Below are 23723 nucleotides of genomic sequence, written 5' to 3'. Positions count from 1 at the left end.
AAAACCACATGGCAGTCTCCTGGTAGTGTCTCACATGACTGTTCTAAGTCATTTTCACCTACTGCAATCTCTTCTGGGAAGCTGCTGGTGTCTCTGTGGAAAGCTCACAGCACAAGTCCTGAGTGTTAATCATGCTGGTTCTCACACGGATGGAGTAGAACTTCAGTTTGGTTAACATTTTAATGAGAAACTTCCTAATTAACTTCTCAAAGCGGTACATGCACCAAAACACAGCTATACTTCAAAACTGACCTTTCTCCCTACAGCCCTGGAACCAAAAAAGTGCACAAAATACCCTCTGAAATGCTGATCAGAGTCATAATCCTTTTATGCTGGAATCCCAGTACAGTGGTATCTCGGGTTACAGATGCTTCAGGTTACAGAAGCTTCAAGTTACAGATTCCGCTAACCCAGAAATAGTACCTTGGGTTAAGAATCTTGCTTCAGGATGAGAACAGATGCTCCGGTGGCAGCAGGAGGCCCCATTAGCTAAAGTGGTGCTTCAGGTTAAGAACAGTTTCAGGTTAAGAACAGATCTCCAGAACGAATTAAATACTTAACCCGAGTTACCACTGTGCTATGTTTCTAGAAAAAGAAGTGCCGAAGCTCCCCATGAACTTCTCCCTTGTTCTCTTAGAATAGCAATGGTGCCCACCTGAAAGGTGCCAGAGCTGAGCTCTGGCTGAAAAAAAAGCCCTGTGGAACTCTATATTCTTACCTTCCTTCTGCACAGATGTGCATAATAATGTGCCATAACTGAATTAGATCCAAACTTGGCATTCCACAAATGGAACTGTTCCTTACATCTACAAAATGTTATTGATCCAATCAGGAGGTTCCACGGACAGCAAGTGGGGTGGGGGACTTTGGCAGATTATCCTTTCCCCCCTACAACCTAGTGCAATCCCCTGCATGCTTTTGGAGAGCCCCCCATCGCTCTGGAGCAGAATTTTGTGGGATGCAAGGAGATGCAGTGAGGAAGGGAATTTGGAACAAGTCACTTCCATGCTTCCATCGGCAGAAGCAAAGTCTAGATCCAAGCCGTTGCTTTATCAGCATGTCACACTGCCCTAGCATCAGTGCTGCATTGACAACACATGGCCACATAATTCTGCTGGCACCGCTTCACGCTTGATTGTGTTGCATTAACGAAGCAGATCCTGGTCATTGCCATGAGCCAAGAGCAAGCTTCAGAACTGCATTGTTCAAAGCAAACCCCATTAATGACACTTTAACAAACGAGTTTGATGACATATTTAGCCACAGCTCGTAAACTTTTGGTGTTCCAGAATAGCATGCAAACAGTAATTGTCTGAAAAAGCACATGCCGGCAAGAAAATGACACACTGGGGACTTGTATGGTAACTATTTCTGGATGGATTTACAATGGAGGTCTGCTTTGTGTGGCTAAAGCATCTTCTTTTTAAATAGTCATCTGCTCAATAAGTTTCAACTTATTCCTTAGACCAATAAAAATTAAGGCTGCAATTTCAAAGGCCTCTGGGGAAATTGGACGTGTAATTCCCATGACTACTAATTTGATATGAATATTGCTACCCAGACAAAATTATTTTAGCCTAAACTGTTGCTTACTGTGCCACTTCCTAATCAAATCATTTGACCTCCTAAAAATCTTTAGCATCTTGACTGCCCCATGTCTACACTGAAGTCTGAATCCTTGTTTGCAAGTTTTCTCCAGCATGCCAAATCTGAGTGAGCAGAGGATTAGGTCTTGATAACTAAAATATATTTGTAAAGGCATTCAGTAGAAAAAGACAGGCCCAGCTTCAGTGAAATATCCCCTCACCTACAGTAGAGGTGTCTTTTTAAAAAACATATGAAAGGAAATGAAAATTCCATGAGCAACCAGGGCATTTGCACTCTTCCTTAGACCTTGTGACTCCCGAATTTTATTGTCGTGTTTTGAGCTATGCTCAAAGTTGCATTACAGACAAACCGTTAGTATGTCACAAAAGCTTTACAATACAGTCCTATACATGTCTATTTGGAACAGGTGTTATCTCAAGTGAGGTCTTTGGTCTATCTAGGGTAGTGTTATCAACATTGGGTGGCAGCAATTCTCCAGGATTTCAAAAAGAGTTCTGAGTTACCTTTCAGAACAAGATTTCACACCGAGTTCAGAGTTATCATTAAGCCCTATCCAGAGATGCCAGAAACTGAACCCAGCAGATTTCACATGCAAAGTCCTAGCGCTCTAATACTGAGCTACAGTCCTTTATTGAGTCCAGTGAGGCTTACTTATTCACAGGGAAACCAAAAGGCTTGTTTATAAAGCTATTGTACTATCAACCTTACTGTACACTTGTGAAACACGGACCACTTATAAACACTATCTCCAACTCCTCAAAAGATTCCATCAACGGTGTCTCCAGAAAAAAATACATTATATATGAACTAATGTCAGTGTACTGGAACTGTGAATAGAGTTCCACATATGCAACAGGGCTACCCTGCATTCTTCAACATCAACTTTGTTGAACTGGTCATGTTGTTCAGATGCATGTTTATCATCTTCCAAAGCAACTACTCTATTCTGAACTTAAAAATGGAAAGTGTGATGCTGGTGGTCAACAAAAGAGGTTTAAAGACTCTCTCAATGAAAATCTAAAAAAAAAATTGTAGTATAAAAACTGACAATTGGGAAACACTGGCCTGCGAGTGCTCCAGTTAGAGAAGAGCCTTTACCAAAGGTGTCATGGACTTTGAAGACCCTCAAACTCAGGATGAAAGAGAGAAACAAGCTAAGAGGAAGGCACGTTTGATCAACTCCCACCCAGAAACCGAAGTCCCCACTGTGGAAGGTCGTGAATTCACCTCCACAGTCACCTATGGACACACTGTTAAGACTGTGTTCATGGAAGACAATTTTACTCAGCTATGAGTGATCGCCGAAGAAGACAACTTATGCTAAGGTGAGTGGCTATAGGACGGCAGCCTTAAACTTATTAATACCAGAGACACCCTAGTTTGTACAAGAGGGATCTCTGATTTCTGGCAATTCCTCTTTCTCCTGATGTGCTTTCCATGCCATATCCCACAACATTCTGGAGGGTCCCTCAATAATCAGGAATGACTTCTGAAGCAATGCAAAAAGCTGCAGTACAAAGGAGAATGCAGGGTAGCCCTGTTGCATATGTGGAACTCTATTCACAGTTCTATGGATGTTTCCTAGTATTGCAAAGGCTGAAAAGAGCTGCAGCCATTTGCAGTACCTGAAAAATGGAGGAAGTCAACTTCCTTTCCTCTGCCTCATCCCTTTCACCCACCTTGATTTAGAGAGATCCCCACTAGGAGGGAAGGGCAAATCTGTCATTTTTTGTTGCTCTCTGTTTCTCATTTTTCCAAGTTTAAATTCAGTTCTCTGTGTGCCCATATTAGTCTGTGGTTACTGTTATTATTTTTTAAAAAGGTGCTCATGAAAGTTCATCAGCATTTGCATGTGAATGTTGCCTAGCATATGCATTTTTGTATGCAATTATGCCCAAATTTTGCAAAATTATGTTATTTTCTCATATGAATGGATTTTTGTCCACACTTTACTCTAGCATATGCACTTTGGTATCTATTACTTAGCTGAAGAACTACATTTCCAAAATGAGAGAACTGCAAATTTCAAGGGATGTCTGTGTTCATTGTACTGCATTTAAAACAGAAGCTACACCGGTTCAAAATGTTATGGCTGTGCTTTTGCAAATGTTAACAGGATATAATTAGCATTTGTTATAGGTAAAATAAAATTGGACACATCAGCAGGCAAGTTGAACAATTGATTGCTTCTTACTGAATAATGAAAAAGTTCATGCTGACTTCTTTTATAGAATTTCAATTTATTTATTTATACGTTCATTACTGTTGCTTTGAACACTTAAATCTGATAGAGGTTTATGTGATTCCCAAGCTCACACCATCAGCATTTTGGACATTAATGAACCCAATAAAAGGCATTATATACCCTGTATTTTTTAACACCATTACAAGTGCTCTTATTTGACTAAGTATTTGTTATGATTTTGTGGGGAAATCCAATTGAACAAACAATGCCTTTGAAGAAACAATGTTGTAATAAAAGATCAAAGTTCATAAAATAAATCCTACTAGCGATGGATAATATCTGATTATCTCTTCAGCAACACAGAGGCATCTCAAACCTACACAGAGTTTCAACCTTATGTCCTGGGAAAAATCAGTGCAGGAAGGAAGTGAAATTGTTATGCACCAGATTCCAGTCGCCCTGATTCAAGGATTATGCTTAAATGTCAAGCCACAAAATGAATGCAAAGAATGCAAACATACTTTTGTCCTTTGTGCATTCACAAAATCTACAAAAGGCTCTCCATTAACCTGTTTTTAACTATGGCCAAGTTTTCACTGAAGTAGCAAACTCCCCTCACTATACAACTTCAATTTGCAAGGCCACACAAGGGATGGACAGGTCAGTCTATAGCCAATCTAAATCAATTTTGCATGTACCCATTCATACGTATCCTATGCCATTTCTGCTTTATTTGGTTAAGATGGTCTGAACATTTTTACTTAAACAATGGTTGCTGACTTGGTTCAGCAACTTTGCTCTCAGCCTCACCTCATGTCTCCAGCTCTGCTGCTTTCCCCGTGGGATCTCGCAACAGTTCTGAACATGACACTGTGGTGTTAACTGTAGTTTTTAAACTATGAGCTCCTTCAGGAAGTCACAGGGCTAATGATGAGCTGCATAAATGTTAGACATAACTAAGTGACTTGAACCTTTGACAGTCTACACTGCATAGAGGTACATGTATTCCCTTGGTGATTAACAATAACAATTGAAGCCTACATTCAAGCCTCCTTAAAAAAATCTAATAAAAGACTGCAAGGAAGCTGGGATCAAAGTATGAAAGCCATGCTTCAATGCAATTGTTTAAATAAACATATGGGGGAAAGATGTGATACAGTAAAGTAAAAAATATTTTTAAAAAACCAAATACACCCAGTTGGTTAAGAGGGGAGTGGAGGGGAAGAGAGAAAGCTTTGCAGGATGCTAGACCATTTTAAGACAGCAAAATCAAAAGGCGTTACAGGTGTCATTTCCAAGTATGAACAGGACACTTCCAGAGTTTTGCTATTTTTTTGGGGGGGGGGGGAATTCAACCACCTACTAACAAAATCAAGCTGCATGATTATGGTTGGTTTAGGAGCTATGGGCAATAATCATGCTGTCCCCAATCATGCGGTTCTTTTTTGCAAGAAGGAAAGTGATGAGTAAATGCACTGAGGAGAATGGAATGCCTCCTGCTTTGATGCACCATGATGCATGTCCTCTCAAACATATATTTGATAAACAGGCAATCTGGAAGTGCCCTACTTCAGCTTTGCACACACCCTGAGGAGGATTTATGGCAGTGCAAGTGGTGCAGCAGCACAACCGGGGGGGGGGGGGCTTCTCAAAGCCTGGCTTTACGAAAGAGGTGTGAGGACACTGACAAGGTCCTAGAGTTCTCCTGCCTCCTTCCCAAAGCCAGGCAAGCACTTATCAGGCTTTGGGGAGGAGGGGGAGGAGGAAGGGCTCTAGGATCTTGCCAGAGCCTTGCACTTTCTTCGCGAAGCCCACAGCCATGCTGCAAGGGCTGGGGGAAAGGCATCAAATGATGACCTTGCACAAGGTGGCATGTTAGCTCAGTTGGTTAGCGTGTGGTGCTGTTAACACCAATGTCACAGGTTAAATCGCCGTATGGGACACCTGCATATTTCTGCATTGCAGGGGGTTGAACTAGATGATTCTCAGGGTCCCTTCCAACTCTACAATTCTATGATTTTGTGTTTACTCCTGACACTCCACATCTGCCTAACCCAATAATCAAAACATGAACATCAGTATTATATTGGAGTGGGCACAGCAGGAATGACAACATTGTTAGTGTGGCCAGTGGTGCAATACTGCTCCCTCCTCCATGCATTGAGTGTTTAGAGAAGCCGGTGTAAAATGTACTATAGTTTCACAGAAATTTGTAAGGGGGTGAATGTTGAAGTGCTTTTGTACTTCTGCCTACAGACCAACTGTCTTGGACACCTGGTCTGCTGAATGCTGGCTGCATTAGCACCATACCTCATTTTACATTTCAAGCTAGAAAAGACCTTCTAAAGGAAATTGTGATGGGATGATTAGCTGCTTATGCGTAAAATCGTGGTCCCTCAGAGTTTGTGCAACTCCACAAACCTCTGTGTGTGACAGAGCTCCTCAAACATGTCTGCCCTAGTCACTTGTAGATTCCGACAGTGGTTGTTTTCGGAAGCGCTTCCAGCATAGAAGCTCCTTAACGGAAACGCGTCTTCTGGACTCACGACGTGGCAGCTTCCGGCGAAGAATGGGTCTCCCTATGGGAGCTTCTGACACCTCCCCGCTGTTCTCGCTGGACGTGTCCCTGAGCCCTCCCTCTTCCCTGCTAGTTCCTGCTTTAGCTGCTGCGTCTCTCTCCGCATTCATGAGACCTTCCTCCAGAGACCCATCTCTCCCCCTGCTGGTCCCTGCTTTCGCTGCTGACTCCCTCCCAGCCTCTGTGAGCCCTTCCACCACCTGTTCCTCCGATGGCAGTTCCCTGACAGAAATGATGCTTGATTCATAATATAGCTGAGCATTATCAACTGGACAAATGTGTATCCTGAACCTGACAATTGTGAACCAGCAGCCTCACTAATGAATGTAAATCAAGTGATCTGCAGGCCTTTGTGAACAGGGATGCAGGGACAGAGGGGATACTCCATTCAGTTCACATTCAGTTCTGAAACAATATGCAAACCGAAACACGGCCATCTTTCAAAATTCACACTTCTCCAAAATTGCAGTGCAATTCCCCACCCAAGTAATGTGCACAAAAATGCATATACTGTGGTAAGGTGTGCACTGGTGAAAATAACAAAAATCCATTGCAGTAGGGAAAATTGCTTTTCAAAAGCATGTTTGCTAGAATTATTTCACACTAAAATGCTGAATATTTATTAGGTTTCTTTCTTTAAAAAAATGCAAACTGATGTGGAAATGCAGAGAACCAAATTTAAAGTTGTATAAATGAGAAGCTGAGAGAAGCCACAATTGATGGGCTCTCTCATCCTTATTTGTGAATGAGCCTTTATGAGATAAAACAAAAGGGAGACTGAATGGATGTTAGTATCTATTAATTGTAAAAATCTGATTGAACACACTTTTGGTGCTTATAGGCACAGCCCTCACCATTTTCTAGTTAGAAACTTCCCTGAGGATGAGCTGCAATTGAAAGGCTAATTTTCACAGGTATGCACGCAGTATGTTTTCTTGTAACTTGATTACCCACCCACATCTGACAACTAGTGGCTGACCATGCGAGTCCCAGCCTCAGGCTGCAATGCACTGCTTGAATTCCAAAAGTACTTGAAATATTATTTTTCAGATGTTTTTACTACTCATCTCTTGCTGGATACTTTGAGGAACACACCGATAAAATGTTTCCACATGGCGGCGATAATCTGGTGGAGTAGAGTGGAATGGAGTGTGTGTGTAAAGGGTGCAGTTTAGAAGGACACATGCATAAAACATGTCTATCAAGAAGGTCCAACTATGAGGGAAACTATCTGATGAAATGACAGATGAATAACCCTGTTACAAAGAGATAAATAGACCAGCCAGGACACAGAAGTGATTCTTTGGTTGTAATTGTTTTCTCTTCTGCAAGGTTACTAGCCAACAAATGGAATTACTTTGGAAGGAAGTATGTGATGAAAGTTCCTCATAAGGGAACAAACAGAATTCCCTTCTCTTCACAACCCAGCTGAATATACGCAATGGACTGCTCACTTTGACATTTTAATTAGATTACTGGTCACTACTTGCCCTACTAAGAATGCAAGGCAGGTATAAATCTACACACATTTGGTAAAGGTATGACAGTCTGAGGAAAAAGGGAATTTCCCCTCTAGAAGGAAGATGCAAGTTTATTTTATTGACTTGCAAAAGAAGCCAGTCTGCAAAGTTAAAACAACCCACGTGACAAACAATCCACCCCTCCCTCTCTTTAAATCTAATTCACAAGGGTTAAATAAAGGGTATGAAGGGTAATCTGGAATTGCACTTCTCTGTGTTTCAAGACAGCCAATATTATAAGAAAAGCTTTTGTCTCTTTGTTCATTTCCTGATGAATTTCACATAAACACAGATTTCTGTTCTTGGAATCCACTTGCGGTCATATGGTTTTGCCATTCTTAATTGCTGATCCCAGCAAAAATACCAACCTATTATTTCTGTGTTTTTGCATTTATATTTACACATCTCTTTGAAATTGATAGATAAGAAATGAACGGCTGATTGATCGGATTATCCTGCCATTCCCCTAAGAATAAATAGCCAGGTGACATATAGATGGATGGCCCTCTGCCCCCATTTCTTGAGGAACTTGGGCTAGAAGAAGATTGATCCCTAGGGCAAGACCTGCCAAAAGAGAAAAGGACACTATTTATGTAAGTGGTGGTGGTGGCGGTGAGAATACTGTTAGCACAGAATTGGAAGACTGGAGAAATTCCAATAAAAGAACAATGGCAAGAAAAACTGATGAGTTATGTGGAATTGGCGAAGCTGACACACAGACTTCGGGAAAAGGACAACAGGGGGTTTGAAAAAGAGTGGGAACCTTTTATATTATATTTGCAGAAACAAAGAATATTTACCTGATGGTAGGATCTAAATAAATATTCACAACTTTATGGATAGGAAACAGATAATGCAATAAAAGGAAAAATATGGTATTTGTAGAAAACAGCAGAATATACGAATGAGGTTAATAAGTCAAAAACGGAAGTTGAGGGAAGTCCAAAAGGGGGGAGGAAGAGATGTGATGTAAGCTGTATGTTATAAGTATAGTTGTAATGAGAGAAAAGAAAATTAATTTAAAAATAATAATAAAAAATAGAAGAAGATTGATCCCTGCTGACTGTTGCTGACCACTCTCTATTTACCCTATGCATGCCACCCTAAGCTTCTTAGTGAAATGTTATGATAAACAAAAATAATAATAATGTTTTTACCATGAGAAGGTAAAAGACCAGACGTTGTTGGATTCCAACGCCCATCAGCCCCAGCCAGCACAAAAATTGATTGGTGTGATGGGAGTTGTAATCCAGCAAAAACTGGAGGACCACGGTTTCTTGAGTGTTGAACTGGAAGAATCCAAATTACTTATTGTACAAGAGTGATCCCGTGGAGTTCTGGAGCAGGAGGGAGAAGCAAAGGTGGAGGAACCATGCCAGCTTATGCTGGCAGGACAGAGGATGTGGTGAGGCCTCCCCTCGTTCATTGTTCAGGGGGCTTTTACTTTAAAAAAAAAAGCTTATTTCCCACTGATTTCAAAAAGAGATAAAATATGCCAATTCCAGGGCTAGTAAGGTTGTTCCCAATTCTCATGGGAATGGTGGTGCCTAGAGAACAGGAAAGTTTGGGATCCTATGGATCCACAGAATCTCCCAGCATACCCCCATGGGTGCCTCCACCATCAGAAGAGCCCTGTCTGCATACCTTTCTACAACCTCAAAGAGGTATAAGGTCAGATCTCTTTCTCCTAAGCTGGATTTCTCACTGACCTTGGAGAGCAGGAGTTCCAAAAAACCCCTATGGTCTCTGGGAACCCCTCTCAGGGAGCATAAGATTGCAACTAGAAAGGCAGATGAAGCAAATAAATGTTTTTATTAGAGCAAATGGAAATTATGAGACTCAATAGAGAAAAAGACTGAACTTTAATAGAATTGCATTAAAAAGTTTATCTCTACCTGCCTTGAGGCAACATAAATGACTCATGTGAAATAAATAAAAAATAACCCATGTTTTCATAATTTGTTAACAGTTCAAAGTTAAAATAGTTTTTAATGGTTAAATGCATCCACTGTAGTTCATTAGCTAGGAATAAACTTTCAATGTGGCAATTTTTATTCTGTTCCCTTCTTTCTGTTAAGCCATATTAGAATTGTTGTCAACACAGTCCAGAGATTTTATGAGATACAAGGAGTGCGCAAATTTATTACATCTGGATAAGAACTCTTCGAAGGCAATTATTGAAGAATTTACTTGAAGAATCAGTTTTAATACTGCATGAAACAGCCTCATAATCTTTTATTTCATTGGTTCTCAACCCAGCACAACCCTTCTTCCCGATTTTGACATCTTTGTCTGAAGTGCATGGATGGGATATTATCCAAAAGATGCTTTGATATATCTTTCATTCCATTTCACTAATCTAACTTCTCCCCCATTTCATTTAAAATCACAGAGGGAATAAGGAATGTGGATGTGTAACAGTGGCCAATGAATGAGTGGAGCCCAAAAAAGTACAGAAAAATAAGCTTAAGGTGACAAAAAATGAAGCGGCTCCTATTTGGGCTTAAAAGTAGGTCATGGATCAGGAAATGTTGAGAACTACTGGTGTAGAGGCAGGTAGAGATGGAATCCAACTCAACCAGAAAGGTCCAATAAGGTTAGAGTTTTGGATGTCTAAACTAGGACAGGAGGATCGCCATAGGGATTATGTAAGGAACATGGGAGAAAGATCAGTTTGGTACTGAGGCAATCAGAGAGTCTCAAGGTTACAGTGTGAATCAGAGGTCAGGGTTGAAGACAGCTTGCCCAGGTCATGAAGTTAGCAGTGATGAACAGGATCTTTGTGGAAAGCATACGACTGAGATGTAGGACTTCGGCCTGTACCATAACCAAAAAAGAAATTAAGGAAGAGAGAATGGAGAATAAAGAAGGGGCAGCAAAAGAAACCGTGTTGCAGTATTAAGTACGGGTGTGTTGTGATGTATCAATGTACAGTGGTGCCTCGCAAGACGAAAAGAATCCGTTCTGAGAGTCTCTTCGTCTAGCGGTTTTTTCATCTTGCGAAGCAAGCCCATTGACGGATTAGCGCTATTAGCGGCTTATCGGCTTATCGGATCAGCTGATAAGCGGCTTAGCGGCTTAGAAAAAGGGGGGAGGGGGGAAACCGCAGGAACTCACAAGACATTTTCGTCTTGCGAAGCAAGCCCATAGGAGATTCGTTTTGCGAAGCACCTCCAAAACGGAAAACTCTTTCGTCTAGCGAGTTTTCCATCTTGCGAGGCATTCGTCTTGTGGGGCACCACTGTATTAGTTGTCGGAATGATAGGAGAAGGAAACACTTTATACCACACCACTGGGAATAGACCATTAATCTAATGTTTAAAATGTCAGTCTGACCTGTTTTAGAGGACTGAAAACCTGTGAATTTTGTGCAAACGCTAAGAAAATACTCTTTCAAAAGTTTTTGATGGGGAAAAATTCTCCGTTTATCAGACGCTGAAAGATCAATATTATCTGGTAGCCTTTTGATTTATGAGGTGCCTCAGAAAGACTCCCTTTTTTGCCTCCCATCTAACAAGTGGTTGAAGTCATTCAGTGATTTGGGATGGGGTGGCATCATCCCGATGATGATACCTAGCTCTTATCTCTCATTTCTATCTTCTAATCCCAGGGAGCCTAGGAAATTAATATACAACAAATGCCAATGTAAATAAATTGAATCTTAATCCAGACAAGATATCTGTTGGGGCACTAATGATATGACTTGTAGGCCCTGAAATATCGGGAGGCATTCTTACTCCATCACTAAAACCAACACAAAAAGTACAAAATTAATTTATATTAATAAATGCTTGGGGTTTGTTGTTGTTTTTTTAAAAAAAACACCTAATCAGGACAGAGTCTTTCGAAATGAAGAATAAAATGAAGTGTAGCTCTCACTCATTCATGGTAGCTGTGTACACACCATACATTAAAAGCACAAACCCCCAATTTCTGGGAACTATACTGAAGCTGAGACTCTAATACTTTGGCCACCTCATGAGAAGATAAGACTCCCTGGAAAAGACCCTGATGTTGGGAAAGATGGAGGGCACAAGGAGAAGGGGATGACAGAGGACGAGATGGCTGGATATTGTTCTCGAAGCTACCAGCATGAGTTTGACCAAACTGCGGGAGGCAGTGGAAGACAGAAGTGCCTGGCGTGCTCTGGTCCATGGGGTCATGAAGAGTCGGACACGACTAAATGACTAAACAACAATAGTCTACCCCCACAGTGCTCCAATTCCCAGTACCCTTCACAAACTACATTTTCCAGGATTATTGGAAGGGGGTCCTTTAAATGTATTCTGCATATGCAGCCTGAGTGGGTCTGACTGGTTTGGAACTGATCCTATGGATCCATAAATCATTGCCCTTACACATTAAGGCAAAGCTTTCCAAACTCTGTGTCGTGACACATTAGTGTGTTGGCTGCAGTGTGTAGGCGTGTTGTGTGAACATTCTCCACGCTCCTCCCGGGACTGGAAAGGGGTTAGTTTAACCTCTGGTTTGTCAGTAAAACTGAATTACTGTGTCACAAAATGACGCATGTCTAAAAAGTATGTCACCAACATGAAAAGTTTGGAAAGCTCTGCATTAAGGCAAAAGCCTTGCCTTTATCTTTTGTCATGTCATCATATTAACCAAACCTGGTTGGCTACTTAGTGATGTAGTGTTGCATTCACTGTATGATGCCTATTGGCTAGTCACCTGTCATGTGACTAATTGTGAAGGTAGGAGACGAACACTGCCACCTGCCAGTGGCTACAGCCAGGAAGCCAATAGAAACAGTAACTGGAAGGTGGGGAGTAATGCAGCAGCAACTGGAACACCAGATAAGATTTTTTAAAAGTAAATATTCTTGCAACCAAAGGACTTTCTGGATATATGTTTGCATGTGCGCACAGAGAGAGAGAGAGAGAGAGAGAGAAAGAGAGAGAGAGAGAAATGGCTATTTTTGCCCAAAAGATCCACATGGGACAGAATTCAGTACAGTCTGAGTATTAAATATGCTTTTGGATAGAGACCAATCTGGGAATTCTCTGAATGGAACCATAAGAAACTATATGATAGATATAAGAACTGAGAATTCGTCCTAAAATAGATTTTTAAAAAACCAAATAGTTTAATGACTTTTGCACATTTAAATTCTGTAGTTAAAGCATTAGGGCAGACATTTTTCCTAGGTCAGTACCTATCATATGTTTGCTGCAGCAGTACTTTTACTGTTCATATGTCTTTTCAGAGTTCATAATATAACCTGTACGTTTATTTTAAGAGGTTGAAATCTGTCATGTGCCAGTTGTGAACCGTGTTGACATTTTCATAGCTGGCAGCTTTGAACTTTTGGTAACATGATTTCCCTTCACAGAGGAAGAGAAATCCTGCCAGGAGCATATTACCCAGAAGGCAATACAGTATATACCATTCTTTGACACGATACTCACAGCCACATTTTCCCAGGGGTATAGTGCTACATGTGCAGCCAAGTGTTCCTGTTGATGTTCAATTATAGCTAGAGCATCTACAAACTGCCATCAATTTGGTTTTTTCGTTTCAGGTTCTGAATCTCCAAACCCATTTACTGAGGTGGTTTGTTTTCTCATTTTTGTTCCCATCTCCCTACACCTTTTGGGTAATAGCAGGCAGGAGACATTTTCGCTGCACTTTCATTTTCTCATAAATAATATTCCAATGTAGCAGTAGTAGATAGGTAGCCGTGTTGGTCTGCCATAGTCAAAATAAAAAAATTCCTTCCAGTAGCACCTTAAAGACCAACTAAGTTAGTTCTTGGTATGAGCTTTCGTGTGCATGCACACGAAAGCTCATACCAAGAACTAACTTAGTTGGTCTTTAAGGTGCTACTGGAAGGAATTTTTTTATTTTTATTCCAATGTAGGTGATTCAAATACAAATTCCACCAATGATGTTATACTCAGAATTGTTATGTTCCCCATACACCGGAGCCTTTAGATTTGCATGTAAGGGCACACAATTCAGCACAATTTCAATGAGAAACCATGAAGTAGGTGCCTTGCTCTCCCACTGAAATCAATACATAGTGTTTAGCTGGAATGTGCCCACAGATTCCACATACTTTGTCTGCATCCCTCAATCCACACTACTTCTCCTTCTGACACAATTCAGCAGCAGCAAAGGAAGGGGAAGAGATAGGACCAATGGCAGACCAGAACATGTGCTACTCAGTCCTATTGGTATTGCCCCAGAGAAGACTGTGACCATGCCAACCAGGACAAACATGCCCTTTCCCCAGGGAAAAGGAACAATCACTCAAAGAGTCTGTTTATGCTCAGGCAGCTGCTTTGTGTTAGTTTTTTTCAGTGCGTCATGTACCATCTGTACAGCGAACATCTACAGGGCCATGCATAACTAACCTCTGAGATGGGCTTCACGGGTGATGGTGAAACACCACCAACCATTTCTGCTTCCAGATGGCTACCCCTTCTCTGCTGTCTGATGGTGAACTCATACATTTCCTCCACTCACTTCTTTTGAGTAAGATTCTAAAAAAGGGGGAGGACATTTTGTACTTCTTTCAAGTTACACTTGATTTGTCTGGTACATCAAAACATCTGAGCTGTTAACGGTGATCAGAGATGTCTCGAAGTCAGGGCAGGGGAAACCTTATGAGCAGGAATAGCAAGTGAGAACTGGCTCAGCAGGTAGTGCCCCTCACAAACTCTGCTTACCCCCACACCGTCCAGGTAAGTCACAGTGACATTAGGATCAGGAGTGAGGCACTGGTCCACTGTGCCAGTCACTCCTGCTCACTAGTATATCTATCTTTCGGTTCCTGGTTTTGTTTGTAATATATTGGGGGAGGCCAACTTCTGCATTTTTGGAAGCCAGATTCACTACACAGTATTTCTGGGGAGATCTCTGCTCAGTTCTTGGAGAGCTGCCACTGCCAGTTGGAGGAAGTACTGGACTTAGATGAATCAGTGGTCTTGCTTTGTCCATAGCTCAGCAGCAGAGCATCTTGTGTCTATGCAGAAGGACCCTGGTCCAATCCCCAGTATCTAAGGTACAGCTGGGAGTGAACCCTCTCTGAAATCCTGGACAGAAGAAGAAGAGGAGTTTGGATTTGATACCCCACTTTATCACTACCCGAAGGAGTCTCAAAGCGGCTAACATTCTCCTTTCCCTTCCTCCCCCACAACAAACACTCTGTGAGGTGAATGGGGCTGAGAGACTTCAGAGAAGTGTGACTGGCCCAAGGTCACCCAGCAGCTGCATGTGGAGAAGCGGGGAAGCGAACCTGGTTCACCAGATTACGAGTCTACCGCTCTTAACCACTACACCACACTGGTCAGTGCAGACAATACTGAGCTAGATGGACTAATGGTCTGACTCAGTATTATGCAGCTTCCTATGTCCCTCTGTATGAAAAAGCTTCAGATACTCGTTCAGAAAGGAAAGTTTGGGTGGGGGGGAGAATGACAATCCCAGGGCTAAGTAAATGTTCCAGACAGGATGCAGATTCAAAGAAGAAAAGCACCACAAAATAAGCACACTAGAATAGTCAGTCAGTTAAGCTTTCTCGTTTGGCTACAACAATTGTGGTTATATGTGCTTTGCCCAGCTATGTGACTTGGGAAGCCACAGAGATCAGGAAATGCTCTCCCTAAAGACCAAGGAAGTAGTTCAGAGATTGACTCAGCTGACGCAATGCACTTGGGAAACTTCAAAGCTTGGCTTATATGAGTCTGAGCTTTTCCATCATGTGCTCTTGCAACAGGCCCAGGCATCAAAATACTATTATTTATTGATTAGCAATATAAATGTGCTGATTTGCTTTACTTGCCTCTAAGTCTTCTTCCCTTCTAGTCTGAATCCTGGGCACAACCTCTTGCGCAACATCCACTTTACCTGCAATAGAAACATAAAGAGTAAAAAGATAATGAATCATTTTAAAAATATTTCAAAATTGTAATACTCAAAACCCCATATAATAGGAATTCAACTTTGATTGATGAAACTGGAAAGATATACAGGATCAGATTCTATCTATTATTCCAAGCCTTCAGACAATATGGAACAGGTTTTAATATTTGGCCCAGATGGTTCTCCCATAGCGGCCATTGACAGCTTTATCCTCCATTAATTTGTCAGCTCTTCAGTGATTAGAAATATATTAATCCCAAGTATCTATCTTGGCCATTGACCAAATGAAATTTCAAAGGGTCAGCCATTTTTACCTTTCTTCTGTTTGCAAACTGCTGCCTAAAATTGCTCCATGTTCTTGTTTTATAACCTTACACTGTTCACAGGACATCAGTTAATTCACTGCAGGTTCTCAAGTGATGTTCTTACTGTAAATACTACATCTTCAGGGTTAACCAATATTGTATATATGTGGGCTTGGATCCAAATGCCTTGCATGAGCAGAAAGTCACTTCTGTTTAAGCAAACCAGCTCCCCCTCCATTTTGTTATTCCCCAGTTCTGCTGCTGGTCCCTCAGGCCCCAACCCAAGTTGCTCCAGAGACTCCCTCAGTCTTCAGGAATAGCTTTTGAAGGCTGCAATGAGAGAGAGAGAGAGAGACAGAGACAGAGAGAGAGATGCCAGAAAGCCCCATTGTGTGAACAGAGTATTATTCATGCTTCTTTGGATCCAAACTATGTGTACATTTACCACTTGAATATTGTAATTGTCTCTAATACTGATGGGACACTCACAGACCACTTACAGGGCATGTAGTGTCAAGGAGGGGGTTGCTTTCCTGAGTCCTCCCTCCAAGCTATTAATTAATCAATCACACACACACACACACACACAGGCACCGACCAGGTTACCAGGCTTTATTGGCTTCTTCTCTGGCACCAGCTATAGAACATCAAACAGCAAGTCTAAAACATGGCGTGTTCTCTCCCTCCCTCAGCAGGTTAACTCAAAGATTTATAGGGGCTGGAGAATGCTGGCAACCAGCCAGCCCCATCACATGCTCCCACTTTGGGGACTAATTGTTACCACCTGCCTGAGGGGCCCCACCCAGTGATACTTGCTCACAGGATCACTACTTCATGACATGTGGAACCTGAAAGTTCCAGAGAAGAATGAGATCACTGGGTATGTAGAGGTGATTGCCACCCCTTCAGACAAAGTTGGGTGGTTTGATTGTTCCCTCTCAGAGACGGCTTACAACATATCTAAAAACATGATAAACAAATCAGTCCTTAAAAACTTCCCTGAATAAAAAGTCTTCTAAAAGTCAGATAGTTGTTTTATTTCCTTGACATCTGAAGGGAGGGCATTCCACAGGGAGGGCACCACCACCAAGAAGGCCCTCTGCCTGGTTCCCTGTAACTTTGCTTCTCACAGTGAGGGAACCATCAGAAGACCCTCAGCGGAGGACCTCAGTGTCCGGGCTAAGCGATGGGGGTGGAGACGCCCTTTCAGGTATGCTGGGCTGAGGTCATTTAGGGCTTTAAAGGTTGGCACCAACACTTTGAATTGTGCTCGGAAATGCTACAGCTGGACAGCATTATTATTGTGTGTCATGCAACATAAACTTATAGAACCATACTGCAATGGATTTGGGCAAAGCACAATTACCTATGGTTATTCCCACCAGATTCCACTGGCAACCACTGTAAAATAGAACACAATTCTATGGAAGAGATCAATGTCTCACCTCTTTAAGGAATTTTATGTTTTCTCTTCACCCTCCTTGCTAACAGCAGCAATCCATCACTTCTATCTAGTAGGCCAGGGAGTGAGGAGGTTTAATGATACCACCCAGTATTTCTGGGAAGTTGTCCAGGGTGCTGGTTGTTTAGAGGAACAGCCGAAACTTTTACCTCTTATGTTGCAAATGCCTAGATGGATCTTCAACATTCAGCTGTGGGAAACAGGAAGGTACACAAGGGGAAGGGAGAACCCTCTGTGCAGTATTATAGGTGGGAGAAGATATTAGAGGAAGACTACGCCTAAGACAACACAACTGGAAATTGTGGGGAAGGGAAAGGAACTGAAAACGAATGCATGTCTGCCGGAAGCTCTGTTGAGCCTACATTTATTAAACGAACAAATATAAAAATTGGAAACCAGCTGACAAATAATGTTGGAGATGAGCAGAGACTTGCTGCCTTTCTTGCATCTCCCCTAATCATTGTCAGGTCAGGAAATTCCAGATCAGGAAGAAAAGGTCTGCAACGTGAAGATGGCTTTTGGCTTACCTTTCCTTCTCTGTTCATTTATCTCATTCAGCAGTAAGTCCATTTGCCAATATAAAGGGCCTAGTGATCTATCTTCTGATTTATACTAAGATTTAAAAGAACATCTCTTGGAAGACAGCCGATAAACTGATGTCACAACTTCCAGTGTGTTGGCTCCCCATCTAGTGTTTAGTGTTGAGTATGGTGCTAATAAAATGAGCTGGTTTACATCTATGCAGCATTTAGAATTGATCTTGGCAAGTGTCAATGGACTTACCAAAAACCAAACATTTCCCACACATTCAAAGGTTGAGTCTGACATACATGCACCAATCCTTTTAAACACTTTTGGCCTCACATGTCTAGGCTAAACACTTGAAGAGGGCTACAGATTAAGAAGCACCTTTGCTGTGGAATTTCTTTGAGTTACACACAATTTTACATCGAACTGTTTTGCCTATCGCCACACATTCAGGGAAGAAAACCAAGATGCAATCACAGCGGAGAACTATGCACTATTTTCATTCAGTTCCCACCACTTCTTGGGATTTCTCATCTCTCTGGACTCCATCTGTGTTCTTTTAGTGACTTGCTAACATACATTAGGGAGTTTTGCATTAAAATGTGAACCAAATTGAATTTCTCCCTTATCCCACACCTGTGCTATTCTTCGTTATAAAAATCTATGCCCACACTGCATAAAAACAGTCACAATATCAGGGGTTTTTTTAAAAAAAAAAACTGCATTAATTAGCATTAAAGGAGAAAGAAAACTCTCAGTGACACCAATGGGAAGCCCCCTCTTCCTCAAGACTAATTGGAGAAGGATTTTTACTCGGCTCATGGCTGGGAAAGGAAGTCTTAAACCTTCCCATGGGTTTCAGTGCTGATGATTATTTCCCCTTTAGGCCTCATATTTAATTTTTAAGAAAACCGCAACATGATTACCTTGCACACTATTAACGTAACATGCAGTTAAGTCCACAGACATCCCTTATTGCATTTCACAGCCATTTTGGCCACATTTCCATTCTCTTGCCCAGAATGGATCACACACACACACAAACACAAACACCTCACAACTAAGGGTAACGCTTTATGCAGCTGGACTCTGGTCGATGAAAGCTTGTGCCATAATAAATATGTTAATATACCCAAAAAACTGAGTTACCTGTTATGAAAGCATTATGGGAATTGATTACATTCAGAACACAGACAGAAGATGTCATTCTGTTTACAAAAGGCTTTTGAGCCAGTGGAGGGGTCTCGCTGGTGGAGGAAGGGAGCAGCAGTATTTGCTGATTCCTCCTCTTCCAACTCCCAACAGTACTTCCCACGCAGAGCAAGAGGTATTGCTGGAAGCTATAATAGGAATAAATATCGGCAAAAGTTCTCTTCTCCCCTTCACCTGTGGGAGCAAAGCTGGTTCCAAACCTATTAGTCACAAAAATTATAGCCAGTTTTTAGAAAATCTGTAAATCATGCCAAATGAAACTTTTTTATTATTTCTTAAAGAGTGTAGAATGCCACTGTGGAGCTTTCCATGAGTGCTCACTTTTCTATTGTATGTTTATGACAACACAAGCACACTGTCCACTGGGAGAAGAATTCTTTTTGAGAAGTACAAGCACTCCAACATGCCTTATACAAAGTGGAAAATCAAAGTGCATATGTAACTGCTTTTCCATCTCTGCTGCAACTTTTTATAGACTTATTAATGCAAGAGAGCTACAAAATGGAATCCCTGTGCAATAACAGAGGGAATAATAATGGAGGGAATCTTATAATTTAAAAAGTTTCAGAACAATGTGGCAAGAACAGTTGTGGCAGCAACCAACTTTCCACTGGAGAAGATATGGAGGTTAAATAAGGTATATTTATAGCTTAATTTGCTCATATAAACCTCAAACATGTAGCTGAAGGAAAAGATTAATCTGTGTTTATTTCTCTTAAAAATTACACGACTAGACATAAAGTCACGCTTGAACTTTAGAATATGCATTTCCTCTCTATTTTTAGATATGCCTGGGAAGTTAGAAACTATTCCTGAGTGCACTGTTCAACTAGAATATATTTTTAGATTTCCACTTGGTAGCTTCAAAAGCATTAGGCCATTTCACAAATGAATATAATTTCTGTTATCTGTTGTGCTCAAGCAATCCCAGGCCATTCATGCCAGTTTTTAGCACCCTGAATACTGTCACTGATGTTAATATTTTAATGGTGTGTTTTATTGATATGTTTTATGGATATGATTTATGATTATATTATCTCTGCTATTTTACTGTTTGCAAACTGCTTTGATCCTTTTTGGAAGGAAAGGCAGTATAGATATAGTTTTAAGAAATAAAATAAGTCCAACACAACTGAAATAATTGAAACCATATGTTTCCTGATCTTTTCATCTACCCTGGTCCAGTGCATCCATTCTACTTACATAATGCCCCTACAACACCTTATCAAAAGTTCCAAAAATATATATTTATTTTATTTCACTGCCTGCCTGCCTGCCTGCCTGCTTGCCTTCCTTCCTCCCTCTACAGCAGGGGTGACCAACTCCCAAGAGACTGTGATCTACTCAGAGTTAAAAACTGGCAGTGATCTCCCCCCTTTTGGGGGATTCAGGTCAAAGTTGTTGAGCTTTCTTTAGGGAGGAGGAAAGCCCATTTTGGGGGAGGGGTTCGAGTCAAAGTTGTTGAGTTTTTTTCAGGGAGGAGGTAAAATGTTGAGGGGTTTTTTAGGGGAGCCACAGTTGTTCATCTTCTTTGAGGGGAGCCAATGATCTACCAGTGATCTACCGCAGATCACGATCTACCTGTTGGACATGCCTGCTCTAGAGTCATTTATAGGGTCTTTTACTAGAATCTACTTTCATTTTGAAGCTTCTTTGCTTCTTTCTTTCTTTTACTAGGGTCTTTTATTAGGGCCATATTTGCTGGCAATGGAGGCAGGCTTTTTTCAGCTGGAACTCACCAGAACTCAGTTCTGGCGCCTCTCAGGTGGGCGCAGTGGCAGAGCAAGCCGATGGGGCCCCTGGGGCAGCATGCTCCCCCTTCACCCAGGGTCAGCTGCCCATGGGGCGGGGCAAGCCAGGGCAGGACGCTCTGTGGGGCCTCCAAGGAGTCTGCCTGCCTCCTTCCACTCAGCCACCCTGCAGCTGAGGGGAAGGCAGTGGGCGGACCATTTGGGGCACAACGGAGCCTGTAGGCACCCAAGCTACCGCGTCACTCCCAGGAGAGTGGCTTGGGTGCGCTGCAGGCCCTGCGGTGAGTGCCGCCCGGCATTTTGTCACCCCCCTCAGTGGTGACACCCAGGACAGCCTGCCCCCCTTCCTCCACCCCTGAGTGGGCACCATTGCCATAATGAGAGAACAAGGTTAATGGTGAGTTCCGGCACCTCTTTTTCTAGTAAAATAACACTGAGTAGAGGGATTCCGATAGCAATTTGATATTGCCTTAATTAATGCAAGAAGATTACTTTGGAATTCTCATGATTTTCACTGAACAGAAACTTGAATTATTGGCATATTTAATTTCAGTACTGCTTTAAAAAAAATCAGTGACAGCTATCATGTTTTTCAGGAATTACTCTAGAAATGGTGCTCAAATACCCTAAAATCATACAAGTATACAAGAACAGCGGGACCTTAATTACATACTTAGACATAAAACAGAAACATTTGCAGAAAAGTGTAATTGTTCAGACCTTTTTGATTAGCAAGGGTCTCACAATATCTTTCTTAAATTCATCTCATAAATGTAACCAGTGAAGCTAAACTTTATCACTGCTTCCACCAAGACCAGATCCATAATGGCTACATAAGCATTAAGCGCAAAGACTGAGTTGGCATAAGTTTAAAGAAATACGCTGTACGTCTTCCAGCAAGCAGATTTTCCCTTCCTCTTCGCATGATAACTTACGTGACTCTTTGAGAGTTTTACAAAGAGACAAAATGTTGCATAATAATAATAATAAAGAATCTTGTCTAGCACGTTGAACAAATGCTTGCTCTCACTAGCCCCAGTTAAAAGGGTTCTTCCATGTGCAGGACCTCTGTTGCGCACATGGTTCTCCTGTTAAAACATTGTGCATGAGAAGGGCTTTCAATCCATGTGGTATATCTCAGGGATCGCTTCATGCAATGCTAATTTTTCTAGAAAAAGAGATGCCGGAACTCCCCATGAACACCTCCCTCGTTCTCTTAGAATGGCAATGGCGCCCACCTGACAGCTGCTGGAACTGAGTTCCAATGAGTTCCTGTTGGGGGGGGAAAACCTGGCTTCATGTATTTTCATAATGTATGAACATACTTTCTTTTCAAATTCTACTGAATGTGAACGCCTTGGGTTGATCAGTGTTCATGTACCACTGAGCACTGGTAGACCTCTGGATCTGGTGATCAGATAAAACACTTTCGGTTGTATTCAATGTAGCAGTTAGTCTCAGTTCTTCAGCTTAAGGACTTCCACCCTCTTCCCTCCACATGTGCCCCCTAAACCTGTTCCAGGTGCTTCCTCAATTCTCTGGAGCAGTGCACAGGGTGGCAGGAGAGGGGCAGAAGTCTCACTGTGCTTGTGGTAATCCTTGCACTGATAGGATGAGTTAGGAAAACACCACCCTTTGCTCTCTAAAGCTATTTCCCCTTCAATCTCCTCTTTCCACTCATGGAATAAACCATGTCACTGAGACTGCTAACACCCTTCCCAATATTCTCCATGAGAAAGAATATAACTGCCATGAGAATATTCTGAGAAAGAAAATTAAGTACAGACCTAAAATCATTCCAACACTCTTTTCAACACTGTGCGCGTTAGGCACGGCCAGCATTTAGGTCAGGGGTGCCAACTTGAATAAAATATTGGGGGGTCCAGGTAAGTCCTGCCCCACATAATCAACCACAAGACGTGGCACACACATACTATTTAAATGGCAATGCTCATCGACTGGGGAGGGGCTGGCCCCTTCAAATATTTTATGGGGGGCTGAAGGGACAGAGAGAAAGAGAAGAAGGATCTGTGACAAAATATATAACTTCAAGAGATTTTTTAAATTGCTTACATTTAAAATGACTAGCATACAACTGGAGGACAAATGCTTAGAAAATAAACTTTGCAATTGACCAACTAACCGATGACCTATCCTCACTTGCTACACATGAACTAGCTCCATATGGCAAACTACAGAAATTAGATACAAATTTAAATTAGCAAAATCTATGAAGACTGACCAATCTCTGTCCCCTTTTCGCTTCTACCTCACTCATAATATTCTCTTTGTTGTTGTTATTGTTGTATTGATGTAAACAAAAAAGGAGATACTACTTAAAAACCCAAATGTGCCATTTTTTGGAACATCAAAGGCCACAATGTGCTTCTAAAATAATCTTCTTTAAAGGCTTCTCTTGGCTCACAAAATTTCCACCTGAAACCCAATAGTAAGGAGAAATGAGCTGATGTTCTGCCATGGGCCTTCACAGCCCAAACTTGTGTGCTTCTGTAGAATAACACCCTCAATGTGATGAGGCACACCACATTTTGGCAATTTCATTTGCGGTTTTAGGGAGTGCTGCAATTTGAAGAGAGAGAAAAGTGTTGCACACTACATTGTACACGTTTTGTATCCCAGGACTGAACAGGGGATTAGCCATTAAGAACGTGGATCCCTGTCAAAGTCAT

At 41.7% G+C, this 23723-nt stretch overlaps 1 protein-coding gene across 2 annotated transcripts in view; it reads right to left on the bottom strand.

Moving 5' to 3' along the window:
• The window catches only part of LOC308583094 (uncharacterized protein), a 235781-nt gene that overhangs the window by 73733 nt on the left and 138325 nt on the right, over positions 1 to 23723 (bottom strand). Inside the window, exon 2 of one of the 2 annotated variants that reach the window (XR_014006050.1) lies at positions 15696 to 15760. Coding sequence is in view for 1 of the 2 variants with exons in the window: in XM_081186767.1 (XP_081042893.1) it covers positions 14266 to 14364 (99 nt within the window). In the remaining variant the exon portion in view is untranslated. Of the gene's footprint in view, positions 1 to 14265; positions 14379 to 15695; positions 15761 to 23723 lie in introns of those variants that run through there. The other variant, XM_081186767.1, reaches the window with a different exon arrangement.

The sequence above is a fragment of the Podarcis bocagei genome (genome assembly GCF_964188305.1).
Source record: "Podarcis bocagei genome assembly, chromosome: 3".
Classification (NCBI taxonomy): domain Eukaryota; kingdom Metazoa; phylum Chordata; class Lepidosauria; order Squamata; family Lacertidae; genus Podarcis; species Podarcis bocagei.
This window is presented reverse-complemented; position numbering and strand designations above follow the sequence as displayed.